The 23,896-nt window shown below is 35.1% G+C and overlaps 1 protein-coding gene across 4 annotated transcripts in view; it reads right to left on the bottom strand.

The window, feature by feature from the left end:
- Window positions 1-986: 986 nt before the first annotated feature.
- The window catches only part of LOC111043812 (fructose-bisphosphate aldolase), a 30,554-nt gene continuing 7,644 nt past the window's right edge, over window positions 987-23,896 (bottom strand). For 2 of the 4 annotated variants that reach the window (XM_039442857.1, XM_039442856.1), the window contains exons 3-8: window positions 23,298-23,438; window positions 16,622-16,867; window positions 10,082-10,328; window positions 6,540-6,697; window positions 5,363-5,386; window positions 987-1,746 (exon numbers count right to left, since the gene is read on the bottom strand). In XM_039442857.1, the coding sequence (XP_039298791.1) occupies window positions 1,651-1,746; window positions 5,363-5,386; window positions 6,540-6,697; window positions 10,082-10,328; window positions 16,622-16,867; window positions 23,298-23,438 (912 nt within the window). In that variant the 3' untranslated portion in view covers window positions 987-1,650. Of the gene's footprint in view, window positions 1,747-5,362; window positions 5,545-6,539; window positions 6,698-10,081; window positions 10,329-16,621; window positions 16,868-23,297; window positions 23,439-23,896 lie in introns of all 4 variants that reach the window. The other 2 variants (XM_022328861.2, XM_022328862.2) reach the window with 1 other exon arrangement.

The raw sequence follows: 23,896 nt of genomic DNA on the forward strand, positions 1-23,896 counted from the left end.
TTTTTTGTGAAAAACAAAAATCGAATCTGGAATCCGATTTGCAAAATTCCTTATCGTTCATTAGATATGGCCGTTTGATAATTTGCAAATTTTATGATTGAAGCTACAATCCTGTATAGTAGCTAGGGGTGCGAAATTTGGCTCCAACTACAACATTTCTCAGGTGAAACTTCATCTATAGTGCAAATTTCAGCCGAATCTGAGATACTTTTTTACTGTTTCAAAATGCACAATGGTTAGTCCATGATTTTTCTCATTTTTTTGTGAAAAATAGAAATCGCTCAAACTTCGTGACATTAAGCTCTTCGATGCAAGGAACACGAATCTGTAATCCGATTTGCAAAATTCCTTACCGTTCATTATATATTATTAATATTGCAAATTTTATGTTTGAAACTGCATAACTCATCCTGTATAGTAGTTGGTGGTGTAAAAGTTTGGCTCAGACATTTTTCAGGTCAAGCTCGATCTATGGTGCAAATTACAGCCAAGTCTGAGAAAATTTTTCAGTTTTAAAAACCCACGATGGTTTTTCTCATTTCTTTGTGAAAAATAAAAATCGCTCAAACTTCTTGACCTCATGCTCTTTGATACGAGGAACACAAATCTGGAATCCGATTTACTATATCATTCCTGTGAGGTTCAGCGATTTTAATTTATTACCATTTTTCAAAAATCCATAATGTTTTTATTATTCATGCATTTCATCTCCCAGATTTGTTGATATTCGGGCTATGAATTTAGGTTGACCTATCAAGTGTCGTGCTATAATATGAGACGATTCGCTACAATATAGGGTGAGTTATTCACTGAAACATAAAATCTTAGCTCTACTCTCAGATTAGTGGTTGGACAACATCTAGTCTTTTCATTTAAATGAGAAATCTATTGTGACTTTTAGTGAATATAATTATGTACTGTGAAAGATTTCCAAATGAATATAAAAAGTATCATTTGATTTTGAAAGGTGCAAGAAAAAAACTATAATTGATAAAATACTTCTTTATTGTAAGAAAATCTGTTTACATAAATATATTTATATATACCAAAAATTGAAACAGCATTCGTAATCAAACCAACGGCAGCGATCAGACAAAACAACATATAGGAGGGTTTTGTGATGAGAACGCAGGAAATGGAAGAAAATAGAATAAAAAATGAAGAGGAACTGGGCTGGAGGTTGAAGGTGGTAAAGATGATAAAGATTCTATCCAAAGAACACCCATATAAAAATATATAATAAATCAACAAGTTATACAAATTTGGGTTATCTATTAGATGTGGAGAATTGTGTTTGAAACATATAAAGGTTTGGAAAGTTATCAACAAATAGTATAACAAAATAGTAATAATTTACAACGATCTTCAAGTTTTATTATCTTAATAAATATCAAAGTGAGAAAGAGCTTAACATGAGTAATAAGGCAATACAAGTTACTTTGTACCAATAGTTTACTGCACTCTGAATATTTCCCACTATTTAATTTAAACTTGCAAGTTTCAGCATCATATGATCTGATTTTTGTGAAGATAAACACTAGTTTATAGGAAGATCATTGTTTTGAAATCATTTGGTGCTAACGTACCCCACAATTGTTAGAGGAATAAATATTGTCATAAATTTCAGTACAAGACAAATTGAGACTATTTCTAGTAGGTGTGGTTCTTAATGAAGAGACCGGCGTCTCCTGCCGCTCCAGAAACTGATCCTGCCGTGTATTTGCCCAGAGCTGCTTCAGAGTTGGCCTGCAACAAAATGGAAAATTCATGAAAAATTCATCCGACAAAAAATAATACTGTATCAGGTTTTTACTTAAATATGTGTAACGCTAGTTCGCCTCCATGTTGGGTAACGCTAAATGGACTAGCATATAATGGCGGTCAGATAAACTTAATTGTTCTCCTGACCAAAAACTTCACAACATCTTGAAGAAATTGAAAAAATATAGTGTATATGTAGACATTTGAGACTCATGAGCTTTATATGTGTTGTGTATCTGCCATACGCTAAATAAATACATAAATACTGTACCATGAATTTAGTATATTAGGGGAGATGTGAGAGGCTTGAGACAGTGCTGATCTCTGGATTTTCAATTCAAATGATAGGGTTCCCGGCTCATTGATGCCGACATAGACACTTATCAAGTTTATTTATTTGTTTGATTGTGATGGAATTGCTGTCTGGTTTCTTCAATTCAATTCTTGTCGATGAATGTTTAAGAAGCAATCGATGAAATATCTACAAGTTTTATATGGTCCTGAACTTTTATATGACCTAAAACCTACAATTATATGGTCCTGAACTTTACAGACTGATAATTTTTACTTTCCTTGCCCTACTACCATAGGTAAGGAAAGTATTGCTTTCCCAAAAAATTAAGGTACCCTAATTTCAAGTTTTCTATACGTTTCAAGGTCCCCTGAGTCCAAAAACATGATTTTTGGGTGTTGGTCTGTGTGTGTGTATGTGTGTGTGTGTGTGGTGTGTGTGTGTGTGTGTATGTCTGTGAACACGATAACTCCATTCCTAACTAACCGATTGACTCGAAATTTTAAACTTAAGGTCCCTATACCATGGGGATCCGACAATAAGAAATTCAATAAAATTCAGTTCAAGATGGCGGAAAAAATGGCGTATAATCACTAAAAAACCATGTTTTTTCACGGTATTCTCGAAAGCGGCTCTAACGATTTTCTTCAAATTTATACCATGGATAGCTATTTATAAGCCCTATCAACTGACATGAGTCTCATTTCTGGGAAAATTGCAGGAGCTCCGTAATATTCTTGAGAAAAATGGCGGATAATCACTAAAAAACCATGTTATTCATGGTTTTCTCGAAAACGGCTCTAACGAATTTCTTCAAATTTATACCATGAATAGCTATTTATAAGCCCTATCAACTGACATGAGTCTCATTTCTGGGAAAATTGCAGGAGCTCCGCAATATTCTTGAAAAAAATGGCGGATAATCACTAGAAAACCATGTTTTTCACGGTTTTCTCGAAAACGGCTCTAACGATTTTCTTTAAATTTATACCATGAATAGCTATTATACCCCTATCAACAGTTGATAGGGCTTATAAATAGCTATCCATGGTATAAATTTGAAGAAATCGTTAGAGCCGCTTTCGAGAATACCGTGAAAAAACATGGTTTTTTAGTGATTATCCGCCATTTTTTTCAAGAATATTGCGGAGCTCCTGCAATTTTCCCAGAAATGAGACTCATGTCAGTTGATAGGGCTTATAAATAGCTATCCATGGTATAAATTTGAAGAAATTCGTTAGAGCCGTTTTCGAGAAAACCATGAATAACATGGTTTTTTAGTGATTATCCGCCATTTTTCTCAAGAATATTACGGAGCTCCTGCAATTTTCCCAGAAATGAGACTCATGTCAGTTGATATGGCTTATAAATAGCTATCCATGGTATAAATTTGAAGAAATCGTTAGAGCCGCTTTCGAGAATACCGTGAAAAAACATGGTTTTTTAGTGATTATACGCCATTTTTTCCGCCATCTTGAACTGAATTTTATTGAATTTCTTATTGTCGGATCCCCATGGTATAGGGACCTTAAGTTTAAAATTTCAAGTCTATCAGTTTAGTAGTTTAGTCGTGATTATGCGTCAATAGTTATTTGTGCAACTAGTGCGCAAAGTGACAGTTTGCTGCACCGAAAGAAACGTTTACGCACGAGCCATAGGCGAGTGCGGAATAATGGTTTCTTGAGTGCAGCATACGAACTTTGTGCACGTATTTCACATTAAATTTTTCCTATACTTACCATTGAATATGAAAAGTGGGTAATTATTAGTAAAATTCCCTGAAATCCATCAAATGTTTTTCTGTGTATTTTTATCATTAATAAAAACCTTAATTTATTTAAAATTGAATAATAATAATTAAATTATAATGATTAGTAATTCGATTGAAAATTTATTTGACTGCTTGAAGGGGGTGTATCTTAATGTATGCATTGAAATGACTATAATCAAGGAAAATAAATAGCTAACGCTGTTCTCCACTGCCATATTATAACGTGGACCTCACTATACCACAGTCAGTGTTACCAACTTAATTTTGATTTTGCTGCACTGGTGCTCCATATAACCTAACTATTTTGCGTTGTCATGTTGCAAATGTGGAGTGCAGAAAAATTTTTTTCGCCCCACTTGGATGTAATGAGCTGGTTTTCGTGCGTCATATGGAGGCCGAAAATGATTGTTTTCTGACCAGGCGGTAAAAGTTTACGGCCCTAGGGCTGTAAAATAACCTTGAAGTCAGCTGATTCTGATTTGATGTGAGCGTGTTTACAAAATGGTTTATGAAACGGAATCAGTTTATGCTTCTAGAATTGAATAAGTATTCTGCAATAAGATACTATAATTTTATTTGGATGAATAAAATACAGATATTAATATATATTATAAACTATTCAAAAGATTTTCAGAATAGGATAGAACTTCTAACCTAAACTTCCGAAGTCAACGACAACAAGCATTGTTGACGTTGACATTCAGATTGCTAAATTTCAAGTGTGCTAAAACAGCTGATCAAAAAACTTTTCATTATTTGTGTTATAATTCAAGAATCGAAACATTTATAATAATATCATCTTATTGTCATTTGGAAGAATAAAAAGTATAAACTCAACCTCTTACATAATTGAACATAATCTTTTAGGTTATTTAGACAAATCAGAATAAAAAATAAAAATACTTGGACAATTCCTGATATTCGGATTACCTCAGATTTGCTAGAGCTATGACCTTCCTGTTTTGCTTTCAGAAGTGCCTAATAAACAATTATTCTCATATATGATATATATTGTTTATTTTTGTTGTGGCGAAAAATAATGTTCTCACCATGGGCAAAAATGTTTTTCCGGCTCTAATCTTTTCTAGTCCTCGGCCTACGGCCTCGGACTGAAAACGATTCGAGCCGGAAAAGTCTCATTTTCGGCCCTAGGTGCGAAATATACTATTCCCGCACTAGAGCGGAAAAGTGATTCTTTGCGTTCTGTAATCAGTGCAGCAATGGCCACTTTTCAAGGTAACTGTAGGAAAACATAATTTCCCTATCCCGTACGTGTATAAGCCAGTTCTTCCCACTGGCTTATACACGTACGGGATAGGAAAATTATGTTTGACGCATAATCACGTCTAAACTACTGGACTGATAGACTTGAAATCTTGCTTATAGATTCTTAACTAACCGAGGATGGTTCTAGGCCTATTTCAAACTCTTCAAGATTCCATTCGGTCAAGTTTTCAGTTTGTGAACTTTTAAAACATACCCTTGTGGAGCAGGTGAGCTCCTGCTAGTGAGCAATAAATGAATAGAAATAAACTGACCTTAGCCCTCTTGATGAGCTCATCCTGGCCCTTGGCAACGTTGGCCTCGTTTCCAGCCCAAGCGCGGAGTACAGAGGCCTGCAGAGCTCTGCCGTAGCTGAAGGTGAGTGGCCAAGGTTTGCGACCTGGACACTTGTTGATGGCGTCCAGATGAACTGACGCCTCCTCTTCGGACTGACCACCTGGCAAAGTTTAAATCAAAGTGTAATTATAGTAGAAAAAAATATTACACTTGAAAATGACTCTTGAAGAGTTGAAACTTAATCCCCAGTTGCACGTACGTACGTACTTTAATCGATATTAGCGCTAACCGATGCATTTTGGTTGCACAAAACAGAAATTTCAAACGATTACGCCGATTTAACTAACCGGCATAATTTTTTTTTTAATTCTGATTAGTTGGCACCATTTTAACGGCGATTAGTTAAAATGAAGAAAATTTGGTTGCACAAAGGTAAAAATCGAAAAATAACACCCGTTAAACTAATCGACTTGAAATATTTTTAATAGGCCATTTACGGGGAATTAAATCCAACTAACCCCGATACTACCAACTACTGATAGCTGTTTTCCAATTAGTTTTTGGTAAAAAAAAACTACAAAATTCAGAGTATAAGCTAAATATATGGATGAATTTTATCCGTTAATAAAATAAAGAAGTGTATTTAGCTGATATTAGCATTCAAAATAAAATTCTGATTTTTGAGGTTAGTTTTCGATCTGGTTCGTCTGCAGATAGCACTTGACACTGGCGACAGACAGAACATTTTTATGGCGCATGCCTAGTATTAACGGATTGTGAAACCGTTAAAATCTTGGTTAGTTAACCGGTAAACTTAATCGAGATTAAAAACAACCGATCTTTGTGGAACAGAAATGAATCCGTAAAACTAACGCTGATTTGTTATACGGCGTTAATGTCCATATTTAACAGACGTACGTGCAACTGGCCCATAGATAGTACGTGCAATGGTCTGATAGATATTACGTTTAACATGAAGAGGGGAACCCGGAACCTGTTTCTCCTTCCACATGGACCGAGTAGTGGAGAGGGGAGAGGAAAAGGGTACAACCACACAGGAGCGTGGCGTGGCGTGGCGTTGAGGAGCGTCGTCAACAATATCATGTTAAGTAATGAGCTAAACCACACTGCAAGCGTCTACTCGCAGAGCTCATCCTGGCCCTTGGCAACGTTGGCCTCGTTTCCAGCCCAAGCGCGGAGTACAGAGGCCTGCAGAGCTCTGCCGTAGCTGAAGGTGAGTGGCCAAGGTTTGCGACCTGGACACTTGTTGATGGCGTCCAGATGAACTGACGCCTCCTCTTCGGACTGACCACCTGGCAAAGTTTAAATCAAAGTGTAATTATAGTAGAAAAAAATATTACACTTGAAAATGACTCTTGAAGAGTTGAAACTTAATCCCCAGTTGCACGTACGTACGTACTTTAATCGATATTAGCGCTAACCGATGCATTTTGGTTGCACAAAACAGAAATTTCAAACGATTACGCCGATTTAACTAACCGGCATAATTTTTTTTTAATTCTGATTAGTTGGCACCATTTTAACGGCGATTAGTTAAAATGAAGAAAATTTGGTTGCACAAAGGTAAAAATCGAAAAATAACACCCGTTAAACTAATCGACTTGAAATATTTTTAATAGGCCATTTACGGGGAATTAAATCCAACTAACCCCGATACTACCAACTACTGATAGCTGTTTTCCAATTAGTTTTTGGTAAAAAAAAACTACAAAATTCAGAGTATAAGCTAAATATATGGATGAATTTTATCCGTTAATAAAATAAAGAAGTGTATTTAGCTGATATTAGCATTCAAAATAAAATTCTGATTTTTGAGGTTAGTTTTCGATCTGGTTCGTCTGCAGATAGCACTTGACACTGGCGACAGACAGAACATTTTTATGGCGCATGCCTAGTATTAACGGATTGTGAAACCGTTAAAATCTTGGTTAGTTAACCGGTAAACTTAATCGAGATTAAAAACTAACCGATCTTTGTGGAACAGAAATGAATCCGTAAAACTAACGCTGATTTGTTATACGGCGTTAATGTCCATATTTAACAGACGTACGTGCAACTGGCCCATAGATAGTACGTGCAATGGTCTGATAGATATTACGTTTAACATGAAGAGGGGAACCCGGAACCTGTTTCTCCTTCCACATGGACCGAGTAGTGGAGAGGGGAGAGGAAAAGGGTACAACCACACAGGAGCGTGGCGTGGCGTGGCGTTGAGGAGCGTCGTCAACAATATCATGTTAAGTAATGAGCTAAACCACACTGCAAGCGTCTACTCGCAGAGCGGAGCGTGGCGTCAAACTTTGGAACAAGCTGGTTTGTTTTTTGGAGCGTCTACAAGCGGAGCGTCAAAGTGCGAGTGCCCTACTAATGTACGTACTATAGTGGTCTACTCTTGTACATAATAATGCATTTGTTCTACTATATTTTCCCACCATCTAGTACACTAGTATATTAATTTAATGTTTGCCCAAATTCCCCTGTTTGTGTATTATTTAATTATTCAAAACAGAACATTCATCTATTGCACTTTGAAATCAAAAGTAAGGCTATTCTAATCCATTTCATTTATATTTCTATGAAATATGGTTACCTTGGTGTTATTTATTTATTTACTGAAAATTACACTTGTGTAATAACATTGGTAGATGAAATAATAAGGTAGTAATTGTGCTATTTTTCTTCCAAATTTATAAGTGACAAAGTCCTAGATAAGGTTAGAATTTCATGTGTACAATTTTTATAAAATTTTAGTCCAAAATAAACATGAAAACTATAAATTTTGAATTTAGATGGCTTGAATTAATAAATTAATTAGGAATATTCCACTCAATTACCATTTGTAACAAATAATATTGAGTTATTTAAAAAAAAAAATTGGAACCAATGAAGAAACACAAACTTTTAAACTTTGTAATTAATTTTTAATTACAAGTCTTTCTTTAGCAGATATTGGATTCCTCCAATTAGTGACTTGTTTTCCAAATCAGGCTTCACTCTCGTCAAAATATAATCAAAGTTCAAAGTTGACATTCGCATGTAATCAAAAAATCGGGACTCATGCTTTCTTAACACATTAAACAGATGGTGATATTCAACAAATAGTCGACGATTTAAGTTAATTTCATTAACCCACTCTGTCCTAGCAGGCTTAGCTAATATCCAATACTTTAAGTAATTATTGTCACAAAGTAATGTCCGTGCAAACATAGACAACGCCATTTTCTAGGCCCTTGACGCTTGACGCTTCCTGTGTGTATCATGAACGCTCTGACCACGCCACGCCACGCTCCGCTCTAGAACGCCACACCACGCCACGCTCCGCTCCACTTTCAGTGTGGTTGTACCCTAAGCATGCTGGATGCTAACACAAAAGTAGGGAGTAGTGATTAGTGAGGGAAAGAGCATCGGACCTCTCTGTATTCGAGAAAGAGCCGTGTACAAAGTAATATCCCTCGGACTATGATAGTGTTGTAATAAAATGAAAGGTACTTGATAATGGTTTGTTTTAATAGTCAGTAACCCTAAGAAAATATGTAAATATTGTAATTATAGTAGTTTGTACAACAGTACAGTAGCTTGTGAAACTATGCACAAACATTTATGACAACTGGACAAAGCCACAAAAAATTAAGACAATTTTTAAATGCATAAAACATATAAAGAATTGAAAATAACATTTTATTTCTTGAATAGGTTACCAAAAAACCGCTGGAGACACAAAAAAATTACAAGATAATTTATTTAGTAAAATAATTACAAATCGATTGACACCTCATTTTTCAAGATTGAACGAATATCAAGTGAGATATGACAGTTTTAGGGACAAGCCACATTAAGCGATTTAATGTGGACTGGCGGCGGACAGGAAGTTTTCCAATCGGCTGATTATCAGCTGATTTTTGGCGTTCGGGAGAGCTTGCTGCCCTGCCGATTCATCCGCCGCCAGTGCAAAAACGCTTAATGTGACTTGGCCCTTTTTATTAAGCATATCAATCAGCTATCAAGTGACAGCTGACCGCTGGAGTTTTATTGCACTTCTTTCAACTGTCTCAGAAATTCACACAAAACATCAAAACGTTTTATATCAGCTGGGGTGAAAGACAATGATAGATTACCTCAACATAATAATGTTTGATAGAGCTCCAACTTACATTTATTTTTAATATATTCTTTATAGTTCAGCCAAGGAAAGGTTATAAGGAAGGAAAAGTTGGGAAGACAATTTTTGACCCCGCAGTTCTGTTTAGGGTAGTAAGGAGGTGAACATATCAAAAGTCCCCACCCCTACCCCCTGTGCTAAGGGGGTGGGGGTGGTTCAAAGGTGCCATTTTATACAATAAGTGAATTATCAAAATGATAGGGAGAGGAAAAATAAGGTAACCTTGAGCTATTCCTCTCCCAAATTTATATAACACATAGTCTGAAATAGTTTAAGTCTTGTAGTTTTCAATTCACAAATTTTTCAGTCCTCAAGTATTTTCACAAAGTAGAGTTTCAAATTTAGATGCTTCAAAACTAAACATCGAATAAATATTTCATATTATTATAACTAAAATAGGAAATATTCATTTATTAAAAATATAATTTTGAAGAATTACCGAAAAACAAACTTAATTCTAAAAGCACAGCTGATCTTATGGTTTTATTTAAATGATTTTATTGGGTTTGATAATTACCTGAGAGGAAGGTGATACCGGCAACAGCGGCGGGCACGGTGCGAGAGAGAGCGGTCACTGTGGCCAGAGCGATCTCTTGAGGTGTGTTGCGTTGAGGACACGACATACCTGGGGTCACCATGTTGGGCTTAAGCAGGGTGCCCTCCAGGTAAACGTGGTGGTCACTCAGTGCCTTGTACACCGCGGCCACCACCGCTTCGGTCACCTTCTGGGCACGGTCCAGGTTGTGGTCACCGTCAGGTAGAACCTACAACAATTTTTTTATTCATTTATTGTACAAAGCACTATAATCAAATCAAATAGTTTTATTATTTGTTCTTGAGCAAGAACTCATACAAATAGGAGTTGCTATCCTAATCAGATACATAATACATTCTTGATTAACAGAACGAATGATCAAAACACGAGCATTACAAAAAATCCTGCTACAATAATATAATAAAAATATTCAAAATTAACTTTAGAAATTACAAAAAATATACAAATAGTTTGAAAAAAGAATTCGATAGAAATTTCGAAATATAGCAATAACAAAATCAACCAACAATGTGATGTTAGATTAGGAATTTTGGAGCTATAGTATGAGAATTCCAAGGTATAAATTATTACCAACATAGATATACGAAATTTAATATGTGAGATATAATCATAATAAAACACTATAATCATAATATAAAATTATGACCATAGAGGAAAACCTAGGCTGAGCCTGTACCATTCCTCTCCAAAATTTTGATAAGATGTTGTCCAAAGTAGTTTTAGGTTATGAAATCACACATCACAGATTATCCACTCAATTTTCGGTTATTTGAAAATTTCTAACGTAAGAAATAGAATAAATTAATGTACCAAAGTGAACAATAAATTGAAATAACATCACAATAGTGAATAACATGGTACATGGAGGTGTAAGTACGTCAAACAATAGTAAGAAACGTAGCTGTTCTATCTCTCCCAATATTGCTAGGTTGGTGTGAAATGTACAGATTGATTAACATAGGGAGATAAATCGGTTACGTCTACCGAAGAAGTATTTCCAGCTACGCTACGCTGGATGTGAGGAACTTAACTGTCTAGATTCTAAAATGCTTCATACTGGTACATTATTCACTGCTAAATATTCAGCTGTTTCCAAACTTTCCACCAGCTTTGTATGTTTATAGTTGAAAGATATTTTTATCTCTTGTTTTTAGTGGAATCCACTGAGAAATTAGATTTTGAAGTGGAATGAAATAATCAAATACGAAACTCTTAACTCGGCTTTTACACTATAGTGAGGTCCACATTATAATGGCAGTGGAGAGAGATAGGAGATCAACGTTGCCGATCCTCGGCTTGTCAATGCCTTCTATAGACGATAGCTGATACAGGCTTATTGATGTAATATTAACGTTTTTCTCCTATAGTGAGGTCCACGTTATAATGGCAGTGGAGAAACATAGGAAAACAACGTTGCCGATCCTCACTGTCTTATCAATGCCTTCTTGATGGTAGCTGATAAGGTTTATTGATGTAATATTAACTGTTCATTCTCATTTAAAATAATCAATTATATTTTATTAAGCAAGAAATTATACTTTTCAATAATTGCATAATGAATTTTCATAATCAAGATTGAATATTTTGTTAATTATTAATTCTACATTGTTAAAAGACGATCTGGCAACAGAGCAAAGCGTGAAAGAGATAGCGCTATCCGCTTTGTTGAATGATAGACAAGGATAGCAATACCATTGCCAATCAATAACTGCCATTATAACGTGGACCTCACTAAAGAGATGTCAGTTCTACGAATGCGTAGTACGGTGTGTTTCTGAAATCAAAATAATTAGTAGTTTCCATACATCAAAATGAAGAAAATAGTTCCAGTAAACATTAGTCCTAGAATGCTTTGTTACCGAGATGATGATGGCGGAAGATTTAACATTTTTACTTTCCTTGCCCTATTACCATAGGTAAGGAAAGTATACTTCCAAAAAAAATTAAGGTACCCTAATTCAAGTTTTCTATACGTTTTCAAGGTCCCCTGAGTCCAAAAACATGATTTTTGGGTGTTGGTCTGTGTGTGTGTGTGTATGTGTATGTGTGTGTGTATGTGTGTATGTGTGTATGTCTGTGAACACGATAACTCCATTCCTAATTAACCGATTGACTTGAAATTTTAAACTTAAGGTCCTTATACCATGAGATCTGACAATACGAAATTAAATAAAATTGAATTCAAGATGGCGGAAAAAATGGCGGATAATTACTAAAAAACCATGTTTTTCACGGTTTTCTCGAAAACGGCTCTAACGATTTTCTTCAAATTTATACCATGGATAGCTGATAAGTTGATAGTTGATAAGCCCTATCAACTGAAATGAGTCTCATTTCTGGGAAAATTTCAGGAGCTCCGTAATATTCTTGAGAAAAATGGCGGATAATGACTAAAAAGCCATGTTATTCTTGGTTTTCTCGAAAACGGCTCTAACGATTTTCTTCAAATTTATACCATGGATAGCTATTTATAAGCCCTATCAACTGACACGAGTCTCATTTCTGGGAAAATTGCAGGAGCTCCGTAATATTCTTGAGAAAAATGGCGGATAATTACTAAAAAACCATGTTTTCCACGATTTTCTCAAAAATAACTTGACCGATTTTTTTCAAAATCATACCCTATATAGTTATTTATCAGCTCTATCAACTGGCATAAGTCTTCTTTCTGGGAAACTAATGGGGGGTCCACCCCATCCTTGAGAAATAAACTTAGTAACCTCCTTCTCGTGCATGGGGTAGGTAGGTAGCGCAGTTCATAAAAATCTGGTGTGGTACACTCACACAACTTTCCTTGCTCATTGAACTGTAAGCCTCATTCTCAAACGAGAATAATTTAGGGGTCACAATAATTTAGGGGGGGGGGAATAAAATAGGGTCACATCATGACAATTATTGGCGGCAACATATTATTTGCAACTACGATCAGACTACTGTATATGTGTATATATAATTATTGTTTTCAGAGTACTTTTTCCTTCGTGTAAATTGTGAAATTAGATGATTTTTTTTTAAAGTCGTCAAAACAGCTGTTCTACAGATGAATTATCTTGACTATGACTGTGTACTTTTTATAAACTGCTCTACCTACCTACCTACCTCATGCACGAGATGGAGGTTACAAAGTCCATTTCTCAAGGATAGGGTGGACCCCCCATTAGTTTCCCAGGAAAAAGACTCATGCCAGTTGATAGATCTGATAAATAACTATACAGGGTATGAATTTGAAAAAAATCGTTAGAGCCGTTTTTGAGAAAATCGTGAAAAACATGGTTTTTAGTCATTATCCGCCATTTTTCTCAATAATATTACGGAGCTCCTGAAATAATCCCAGAAATGAGACTCATGCCAGTTGATAGGGCTTATAAATAGCTATCCATGGTATAAATTTGAAGAAAATCGTTAGAGCCGTTTTCGAGACAACCGTGAAAAACATGGTTTTTTCGTCATTATCCGCCATTTTTCTCAAGAATATTACAGAGCTCCTGAAATTTTCCCAGTAATGAGACTCATGCCAGTTGATAGGGCTTATAAATAGCTATCTAGGGTATGAATTTGAAGAAAATCGTTAGAGCCGTTTTCGAGAAAAACGTGAAAAAACATGGTTTTTAGTAATTATCCGCCATTTTTTCCGCCATCTTGAATTGAATTTTATTGATTTCTTATTGTCGGATCCTCATGGTATAAGGACCTTAAGTTTAAAATTTCAAGTCAATCGGTTGATTAGGAATGGAGATATCGTGTTCACAGACATACACACATACACACACACACACATACACACACACACATACACACACACACACATACACACATACAGACCAACACCCAAAAATCATGTTTTTGGACTCAGGGGGACTTGAAACGTATAGAAAACTTGAAATCAGGGTACCTTAATTTTTTTTGGAAAGCAATACTTTCCTTACCTATGGTAATAGGGCAAGGAAAGTAAAAAGAACACAAAGTCGAGTTATTTCATCTGTAGAACAGCTGTTTCGACGACTTTAAAAAAATGACGACTAAAAAAATCATCGAATTTCACAGTTTACACAAAGGAAAAAGTACTCTGAAAACAATTATTTATATAAACATATTATACAGAACTCTGATCGTAGTTTCAAATATGAGCAAGGAAAGTTGTGTGAGTATACCACACCAGATTTTTCTTCAAATGTTCAATTTTATATTTTTAGCGGTCTTAATCCTAATGTAAAATTAGCTGGGAAATCCAATGAAACCAGTTAAAAATTTATTGACTTTATGGGAAATATATATTGAGAAGCTCAATTAGAAATAGGACACCTTATTGTCGACCGGTATTTCGAATAATTTAATATTGTAGAGAATTCATTTTCAGTTTCTAGAGAGAAAAACTCAATAGGTTTTTTCGTTTCGATTGAATGGATTACCTCTGGTTCAACAATGGGAACAATGTCATGAGTCTGACAGATGGCAGCATGTAAATATAGTAGTGAATTTGAATCTATAGTGAGGTCCACGTTATAATGGCAGTGTACGATTGACAATATTATTGCTGTCCTTTTCTATCATACAACAAAACAGAAAGCGCTATCTCTCTCTAGCTTTGCAATGTTGTCAATTTGCCAGAATATTTAATTTTTACTTTTGACAGTGACTGTACAAAAGTAACTCAGCCACCATTTTTTTTCTTCAATCTATCAGAATACTTTGGTACACAAGTCGTATAATTGATTTAAAATGTATTTTTGAAACAATTAAATAATTTTTAGACATTACCGTATGAGAAACACAAATTATAATATACCTGAAATGACATTTTAAAAGTTGATAACTAACCATCCTAGACTTGATCCATGCTTCAGTTAGCCTACACGTTTAGGTTAGATCTACTCGTCCGGTATAAATGATATTGAAAGGTTTTTTCAGAATTATTTCCATTGAAATTACTAATTTTGAATAGGATTTCTATTTTCTATCAATTTTGAAAGAAATTTGAATAGAATACCTACCAAATAACTTAATTTCTGTTGTTTTGACATTCAGATTGGTGTATCACAGCTTTTTAAATTAGCCGCCATTTCAGGTAGGTATAAAAATAAAAATCTAATCTTAGTTATGGAAGCAAATTTTTGAGTCGAATTATGAAAAAATATATTTAATTGATTAATTTGACACTAAATTGATTATTTTATAAAGGAAATGATAATTATTATTAGGTCAAATTTATGTGGGATAAATTATATTATATGGGATGAATTGAGTAACAGCTGTGTACAATCAGTGGCAAAATGGAGAGACTTGGCAACGTTTTTCTCCTATCTTTCTTCACTGCCATTATAACGTGGACCTCACTATAGAGATAAAATCTCAATAATTTTTCGTCTTGCACTCAAAAGATTGAATGGCTTACCTCTGGTTCAACAATGGGAACAATGCCATGAGTCTGACAGATGGCGGCATGTAAATATAGTAGTGAATTTGAATCTAGAGATAAAATCTCAATAATTTTTTGTCTTGCACTCAAAAGATTGAATGGCTTACCTCTGGTTCAACAATGGGAACAATGCCATGAGTCTGACAGATGGCGGCATGTAAATATAGTAGTGAATTTGAATCAAGAGATAGAATCTCAATAATTTTTCGTCTTGCACTCAAAAGATTGAATGGCTTACCTCTGGTTCAACAATGGGAACAATGCCATGAGTCTGACAGATGGCGGCATGTAAATATAGCAGTGTACTTTGCAATGATCCACTCCCACATTTCATATGGAGTTGAAATATATGGAGGAACAAGCATCTCAAACTTAAATAAAATACTCCTATTACAAAAAGAAGCAATAAGAATAATTCTAAATCTTGATAGAGAGCAATCATGCAAGCCATTCTTCAGTAAGTTAAAGTTCATGACGGTGTACAGCCTGTACATTTATAGGACAATATTATATATAAAAACTAACGAATCTAGATTCCCACGGCAAGTAGATATACATAATTACAACACAAGAAATAAAAATAATTTTACAATAAAGAAACACAATAAGGAAAAATATAAACAAAGTCCAACGTACATGGGAATAAAATTTATTGGTTGTCTCCCAGGTTGCATAAGACATGAACCTGATAGATCAAAATTTAAGGAATTGCTGAGAGCATATTTGATGAATTTAGCATGCCACAGTATAAACGAGATTACTGTAAAAAAATGAATTTTATACAGTCACTAATTTCTCTTTAGCTTTAAGTTAGTTTTTAGTTTTTGACTTTTTCATGTATGTTTTGGAAAGAAATAAATGATTGATTGATTGATTGATATAGTAGTGAATTTGAATCTAGAGATAAAACCTCAATAATTTTTTGTCTTGCACTCAAAAGATTGAATGGCTTACCTCTGGTTCAACAATGGGAACAATGCCATGAGTCTGACAGATGGCGGCATGTAAATATAGTAGTGAATTTGAATCAAGAGATAGAATCTCAATAATTTTTCGTCTTGCACTCAAAAGATTGAATGGCTTACCTCTGGTTCAACAATGGGAACAATGCCATGAGACTGGCAGATGGCAGCATAGCGTGCCAGAACGTTGGCATTCTCCAAGATGGCCTGGTAGGATGGAGTGTGAGTTCCGATCTTGATGACACAACGCCACTTGGCGAAGTCACAGCCGTCCTTCTTGTACTGGGCGCAGCGAGCATCCAGATTATCCAAACCCTGAGTGGTCACCTCGTTCAAAGAACCGAACAGAGGAACTGTGCCCATATCCACCTACAATCCAAAACATTGCGCCTTACGCAAACCACTAACATATCCATCAGATTATCTCTTTGAAGAATTTAAGGTATTAAATGTACAAAAATTATACATAAGAGCCCTAACCTTGTATATATTCAAACACAAAGTAGCTATATTTTCCAATATATAACATTCACAATATTAGAACACAAGAACAGCTGTAAATATCGGTATCGTCAACCCCAGACTTACTAGAACTTTCTCCTCCACTTCGTCACATTATAAAATGCATTTCCTTTTTCAAAAACTGCCCGTCTATTTGAAAAATCCTGTCAATTTGAGAATAAGTCACTATAAAAAATTAGTCAACGATTGGGTGACTTCCCTAAACCCAGAGGAGCAGGAAGGTATTTTAGTATCACCTTACTCTTTCCAATGATTGTACCTTTTTTTGGCTAATAATTGTATATTGCCTAAACATTGAGGATGAGTGACTGATGGGTGAATGAGTACGCTTGTTGGATGTGAGTGTTCTCGATCCTTGGTCAAAAAAGCAGGTTTTCAACAATTATTGTATCTTTTTTACGATTTTATTTTGTTCGTCGATCTCACCGTGCTTCCCACTTCGTTTTTAGTTTTGGTTTATTTTATTTTTATTCATAATAATACCTCTCTCCAGATTGAGTTTTGTTTTATTTGTTACACTAGTTCTATTTTTCTTAAATATTTTTTTTTCTATTTTTATTGTATTTATAGTCATATTTTTCATAGCTATGAATAGTTAAATTCAAGATTATGTATATTGGATGCTACTAGACAACTCGCTCCTCTCTCACAGGCATGTGCCCATTAGAGGAGCCTCCAATCAAATGTATTTTTATTTTTTACATACAAATGTATTGTTAATCTTTTTTGGAGAATAAGAATTTCAATTTCAATTCATTGGGTTAATTTTTTTTTCTCCACCTACTGTCTAAAGTACTTACTTTACTCCCTGAAACTTAATACCAAAGTGTCACTTTTTCGCTCTCGGTAGTAAAAAACAGAAAAACTCCCTAGGGAGTAAAAGTGTCTCCATTTAAATAACATGGGGAGCATCTCTATTTTGAAACTTACATTGTAATAGGTTAGAAGGTCTAAGCTCAGATGAGAAAGCATAATAGAGGTGTCTGTCATTGAGTCAACTGAACCATTGAGTCAATACCACAACCATAAATTTGATCAACTCATGAAATATATGTTTGTATGATAATTATTATATTCTTAATATTAGTAGGCGATAAAAATTTATACAATTTTTAAATTATTTTATTCTATTCAAAATACCAGCCAACAAATATTTTTGATCTGCAATTCAAATCTGAACCGCGTGAGCTGGCGTCAGCCATTTTTGGTAGCTGCTCAGCTGATATAATTGTTACAACTTTTGCCGATAGATAGCGCAATCGGCAGTGCCAATCAGACGACCGGTTTTTAGGTTTTAGATTTAGGTTATGTTGTTAGGTATCATTGTCACTAATACGTAAGTTATTAGAGTGATTTTATTTGCAATTTCTATAAAAAAATGTAGATGGAGGTTATTTTTGTGTACTTTTTTTGTACATCAAAAAAATTTTAGGTCATTTTTGTGTACTATTTTTGTGTTATTTTTGTCTAGTTATGTTGTGTACATCACAAGCGAAAAATACTTTTTCTCCCTCAGGAAAATTGCTGCCCTCGGCTTCGTCTCGGGCTTCAAACTTTTTCCCACAGGGAGAAAAAGTCGTACTTTTCACTCTATATATACAAATAACTAATTAACCTGACAACGGTCTCATGACCAGATTTTTCTCTGACCATCTATGTGTTTGTGTGCGCCTATATATTTGTGCCATACGCTAAAAATAATAATAATAATTCAAAATCACCAAGGTATACTCCAAAAATTTATAATAGAATAGAACTTTATTGCAGCCATATCTGAGTCAAATATATACAACATAATACATTATACAAAATACAAATATATTACATCAGTAAGTTACACTATCCCTATTGTAATATCTCGGGTAGATTAGATATTAATTAACTGTTTTTACCAAAGGGTAGACGTGGTTGAAGAAAACTAATTTTAACTCTATGAAAATTTGTTGTATTTAAACATTTTCTCTACCATTGTTTACAACAATTTTGACTCTACTCTGGCTGCCTAGCCTAATACAAAAAAACCTCTACCATTGTTTACAACAATTTTGACTCTGGCTGCCTAGCCTAATACAAAAAAAAACATTGAAAGAGATTTGGAATGGTACAAATAAACAATAAAAAACCTATCGTTATGCAAATAAAGTTCGATCGCCCCTTGTCATTTGAGTAGGATTAATATTCGGGACTCACCCATAATGATGACGCTGAAGAAATCCATTAAACGATGATTTGGGGGATCCACACTCCCGAAAAGAATTGGTGTCTGAGCGCGCTGTGTTCGCTTCAACGGGTTAAAACAAGAGTGCCCGGAAAGAATGCAATTTTTGTCTCAGGTCCGACTCTTCCCAGGCCTACACGTGGAAAACTAGACTACGGCAGGGGGGAAGAAGAGCCGGAAACTGTTGATGGGACGAGTGGATGGAAACTATCTTTCCCAGGCTGGGATGCAAGCTAGGCAGTTCCCAACCCTGAGAAAGATCCTCACCTCGTCCATCGGTTGAAAAAATGCAAGCTTTCCGTAGCCTATGCTAGGCAGCCAGCAAATAAAATATTGCATTCTAATTTTCACTAATTTCAATAACACTACTTTCAATTGCTTCCATTACACTATGATAATATGTCACCTGATTTTCAACTTATAACCCAATATTCCTCGCTAATGTAAAAATAATCGTCAAAGTTGTTTAAAGGGTTAGCTGCTAAGAAACGTTTCATATGATTTTTAAAAGTTCCATTCTACATATTTCTTGAATGTTCAAGAAGTGAATTAAACAATTTTATGGATAAAAATAGGAATGTTTTTGTGTACTAGAATAGGTATACCGATAACTAGTCAAATTACTCCTATTTTTAGTGTTATGGCTATGAACTACCCCCTGTTCCAAAAACTTCTCCAAATTCTCCTTGACATTGATAAAATCTCCTTGACATAAATAAGGCTCTGTCAAGAAATATTGAAGGTAGAGTCAATATTCCCAGAAGTTTAAAATGGTCATCACACTGTGCTCGCTTAGAAAGTCCACAAATCAGTCTGATAGCCTTTCTCTGTATTCTATTACTGTAAACTCTGGAACCCCAAAGTATAGTGCCATATGACAAATGGGACTGGATGTGAGCATAATAAATCACCATTAAAACATCCAAACTGACATATGACCTCAGTTTTCTAATTAAGAAGACTCCTCCCTTATTCAGCTTGCTAGCAACAATGTCAATATGCTGGGACCAACTAAGGCAATAGTATGCTTAGTGAGGACAATTTTGTTAACTTGTATCTAACTTATCTGATTAGTTCTTCAAAAGCTCTAAGAATACAGCCATAGTAGTATTGTGAATAATAACTAGTGATCAAATAATGGAGATGTAATTGGAGCAGTTTTTAAATCTTCTATTACAGAACTTCTGCCACATTCTCACATTAAATGTGGACATGGCAGTAGTTATTTATATATCTAGAGTGAAAAGTACTGTTTTTTCTCCCTGACGGAAAAGTTTGAAGCCCGAGGCGAAGCCGAGGGCAACAATTCTCCTGAAGGAGAAAAAACATTTTTCACTCGTGATGTACACAACATTTTTCCTCCACCTACATTTTTATAAGAACTGCAAATAGAATAGTTTTTAAAAACTTACGTGACCAGTAAAATGTGTTACAACACAACATAACTTGAAAATTAAACAGCTGTCTTGTAATCACACAGTTTCACCGCCAACAGCGCTATCTGTCGGCAAAAGTTGTAACAACAATGGCCGCAGACTCGACTACAACACTATGATGAAGTTCCCGTTTCAAATTTGATTAGATAATGAGGAATATTCATTGGTTGGTATTTTGAATAACATGGAATATAAAAGAAAATATTTATACATTTTTATAGTACACTGATATGAAGTTTGTAATAATTTTAGCATGAAACATATATTTCATATATTGATCAAATGTCTGGTCGAGATATTGAATTTAGTTGGTTTAATGACTACTCTATATGCTTCCTCATCTGAGCTTAAACCTTCTAACCTATCTCAAATGTAAGTTTTTAAAATAGAGATGCTTCCCACGTTATTTAAATGGAGTTACTTTTACGCTCTATGGAGTTTTTCTTTTTTTTCCTACCAAGAGCGAAAAAATGACACTTTAGTATTATGTTTCAGGTAGTAAAGCAGGAGTAGTAGTATTATGTTTCAGGGAGTAAAGTAGGCTATTTAGACAGTAGGTGGAGGAAAGATTGATTACATTCTCACCCAACAAAAGTGTACAACCTCAAAATTAATTGAAATTGAAAAGTTACAATTTATAAAATTGACATGCTACTTTATTTATTTATTTATTTATACATTCATAGATGCAATTTCGGAGGAGACGGCTGGAGCTTCGGGGCCGTCGGTATCGACTACCTAAAAAGTAGTCGTCATCTCTCATCATTATCTCTCTCACTCATTACCCAAGCACAAGTCTAAGAGCTTATATGGGCATCACCCTCAGTATTATTATTATATCATTATGAATGATTGGGAAAGTAACAACAGACTTAAAGCTAAAAAATGTTCCTTGCCCGAATTTAGATAGAAATAGTGATGTGTTATCGTCTCACGTTCGCTACACTAAAAAACGATAGCTGGAAAAACCAGAGCTGGAGCTTCATTGTGAAGTGATTGCTGAGATACTTCCACCTTTCATTATCTCATGATTTTTGGATAAGAGAAGGATAGTTATTGGCTCAGAACAATTTAAATAGGGAACAAGAGTTTCATCATTTAGCATCGAAGCGAGCTGAGTTGTGTCATCATAGCCAACAAATATCATCAGGAATAAAAATTGTTGTTGAAGATACCAAGAATGGGTGACCTATAATGAATAAAAATTGCGTTACTTAGATTTAAAAAATACCAATAAAATAGATAAAACGGATATCAAGTCCTCCAATTGTTTATTTTACGTTCTACATCACTTAGTGCCGGTTGCACAACAGCCGGTTAAAAGTAAATAAAGTAAATTCGTATGGCTTTTGTTGGTAGGGAGTCCCTTGCGGGAAGGTCCCACCGCCTGAATATATAATTTAAGCCGTCAATGGGCCTTACGACTGTGATACTTCAGCCGGGACCGACAGTTTAACGTGCCCATCCGATAACACGGGAGTGATCTGGTTAAAAAAGTTTCGGTATTGAGAGGAGTTGAACCCGGGATCTCTATATGCTGCTACGCAGGCACTCTATCCACTAGACCACGGATCACTCCAGCCGGTTAAAATTTAACCATGATTAATTCCACGAGAACCAATCAGAGAAGCCGCCTTTTCAAAAACGCCTTCTCTGATTGGTTCTCATGAAATTAATCACGGTTAAAAATTAGCCGGCTGTTGTGCAACCGGGCCTTAATGATCAAAATACCGATTACTGACAGCTAATTATTTTGCATTTTCCACAACATTTTTTGTTTAAAATCTGATTATTTTCAAGTGTATGTTCTGAATCTAACTTTAGAGTCAAGATTGGCACTGAAAGTGTGACTGCATGGGTCAAGTGATAACACTTTTGAAGATGGGTCGCACACTTCCCGATCATTCGGGGTGATTGTAAATTAATTAAATTTGTTCATGAGATTGAAATAGTATATTACGCTACAAGCACAGAAAGTTAGTGTTTACGGTATGAGGATAGTTTCCCGGGCGAGGCTTGCCGAGCCCGGGAATATGTTATCCGAATACCTTAAACACCTTTCTGAGAGAGTCGCGTACGATATTTTTCGCCACACTACAGGTGTATAGCTGACGCCAAAAAGTTAGGCGGCTTCGTGGGTCTCTTGTGCGTTCCAACAGCTGATGTTGTCAAGTAGAGTTGATGATTTTTAAATCAAAAGATACAATAAATAGATGCATTGCATCAGCTGTGAGTAGGTTACACCATGTGACCCATGAAGCCGCCTAACTTTTTGGCATCAGCTATATAAGAATAATAAATTGAATGAGAATGTTTTATGAGGGGGGGAACCTTTGATGTCTCATATCTCAAGAACCAGACGTCGTAGGGTACTCAAAGTGGGGTGGAAATTTCCGATCTCACCCTCCTGAACACAATGCACCATATAGCACAGTTGTCCAAACACATTTTCAAAAATTTTCAAAAAAAAACAATTTTCTTAGCCGGAAAGAAACCTGTTCTGACGTCAGACGAGAGTCGTCTGTAAACATTGTCTTTCAGATCTACGTAGGGACTGGAAAACAGCTGCTTTCTGTGCAGTGTGGCGAAAAATGACAATTTCCCAATAGGGAATATTTCATACCTTGATTCCGATCAGGATTCCCTTCTCTTTGAGCAGATCTGCGAAAGACTTGCCACTTGATGCCTTCTGGTAAAGGGTCTCGTGGAATAGGATCACTCCGGATATGTATTGGCTGATCGACTTGTCAGTGGAGAACAAGAGCTAGAAAAATAATTGCATAATTACTACCAGATGATTAGAATAAATATGATTTCGAATCATAGTCATAATTTATTTTGTTGATAACAAGCTATTCTGTTAACAGCATAAGTTTCAGATAAGTTCAAGATATATAACAACATGAGTTTCAATATATAATGGTTGATAAACTGAACAGAAATTACAGTGTTGAATAACCATACTTTTTCACTATTAATTTCAAACTTAAATTGTAAAACATTTATGAAGTGAACTACTAATATTATTAAGTGCATTTTTCACTTCATAAGTGTTTTAAAATTTGAGTTTGAACAGAAGTATTAAATCACTTATTTACGACATGACAATTGGCGACAAGGATAGCAATTTCAAAAGGACGAAAAAAATGAAGAAACTAAAGAAATAAAGATCGATGATTAAAGGAAAATTTACACAAACAGAAAATTGTTGAAGATCTCTCA

Source organism: Nilaparvata lugens, chromosome X (assembly GCF_014356525.2).
Source record: "Nilaparvata lugens isolate BPH chromosome X, ASM1435652v1, whole genome shotgun sequence".
NCBI lineage: Eukaryota > Metazoa > Arthropoda > Insecta > Hemiptera > Delphacidae > Nilaparvata > Nilaparvata lugens.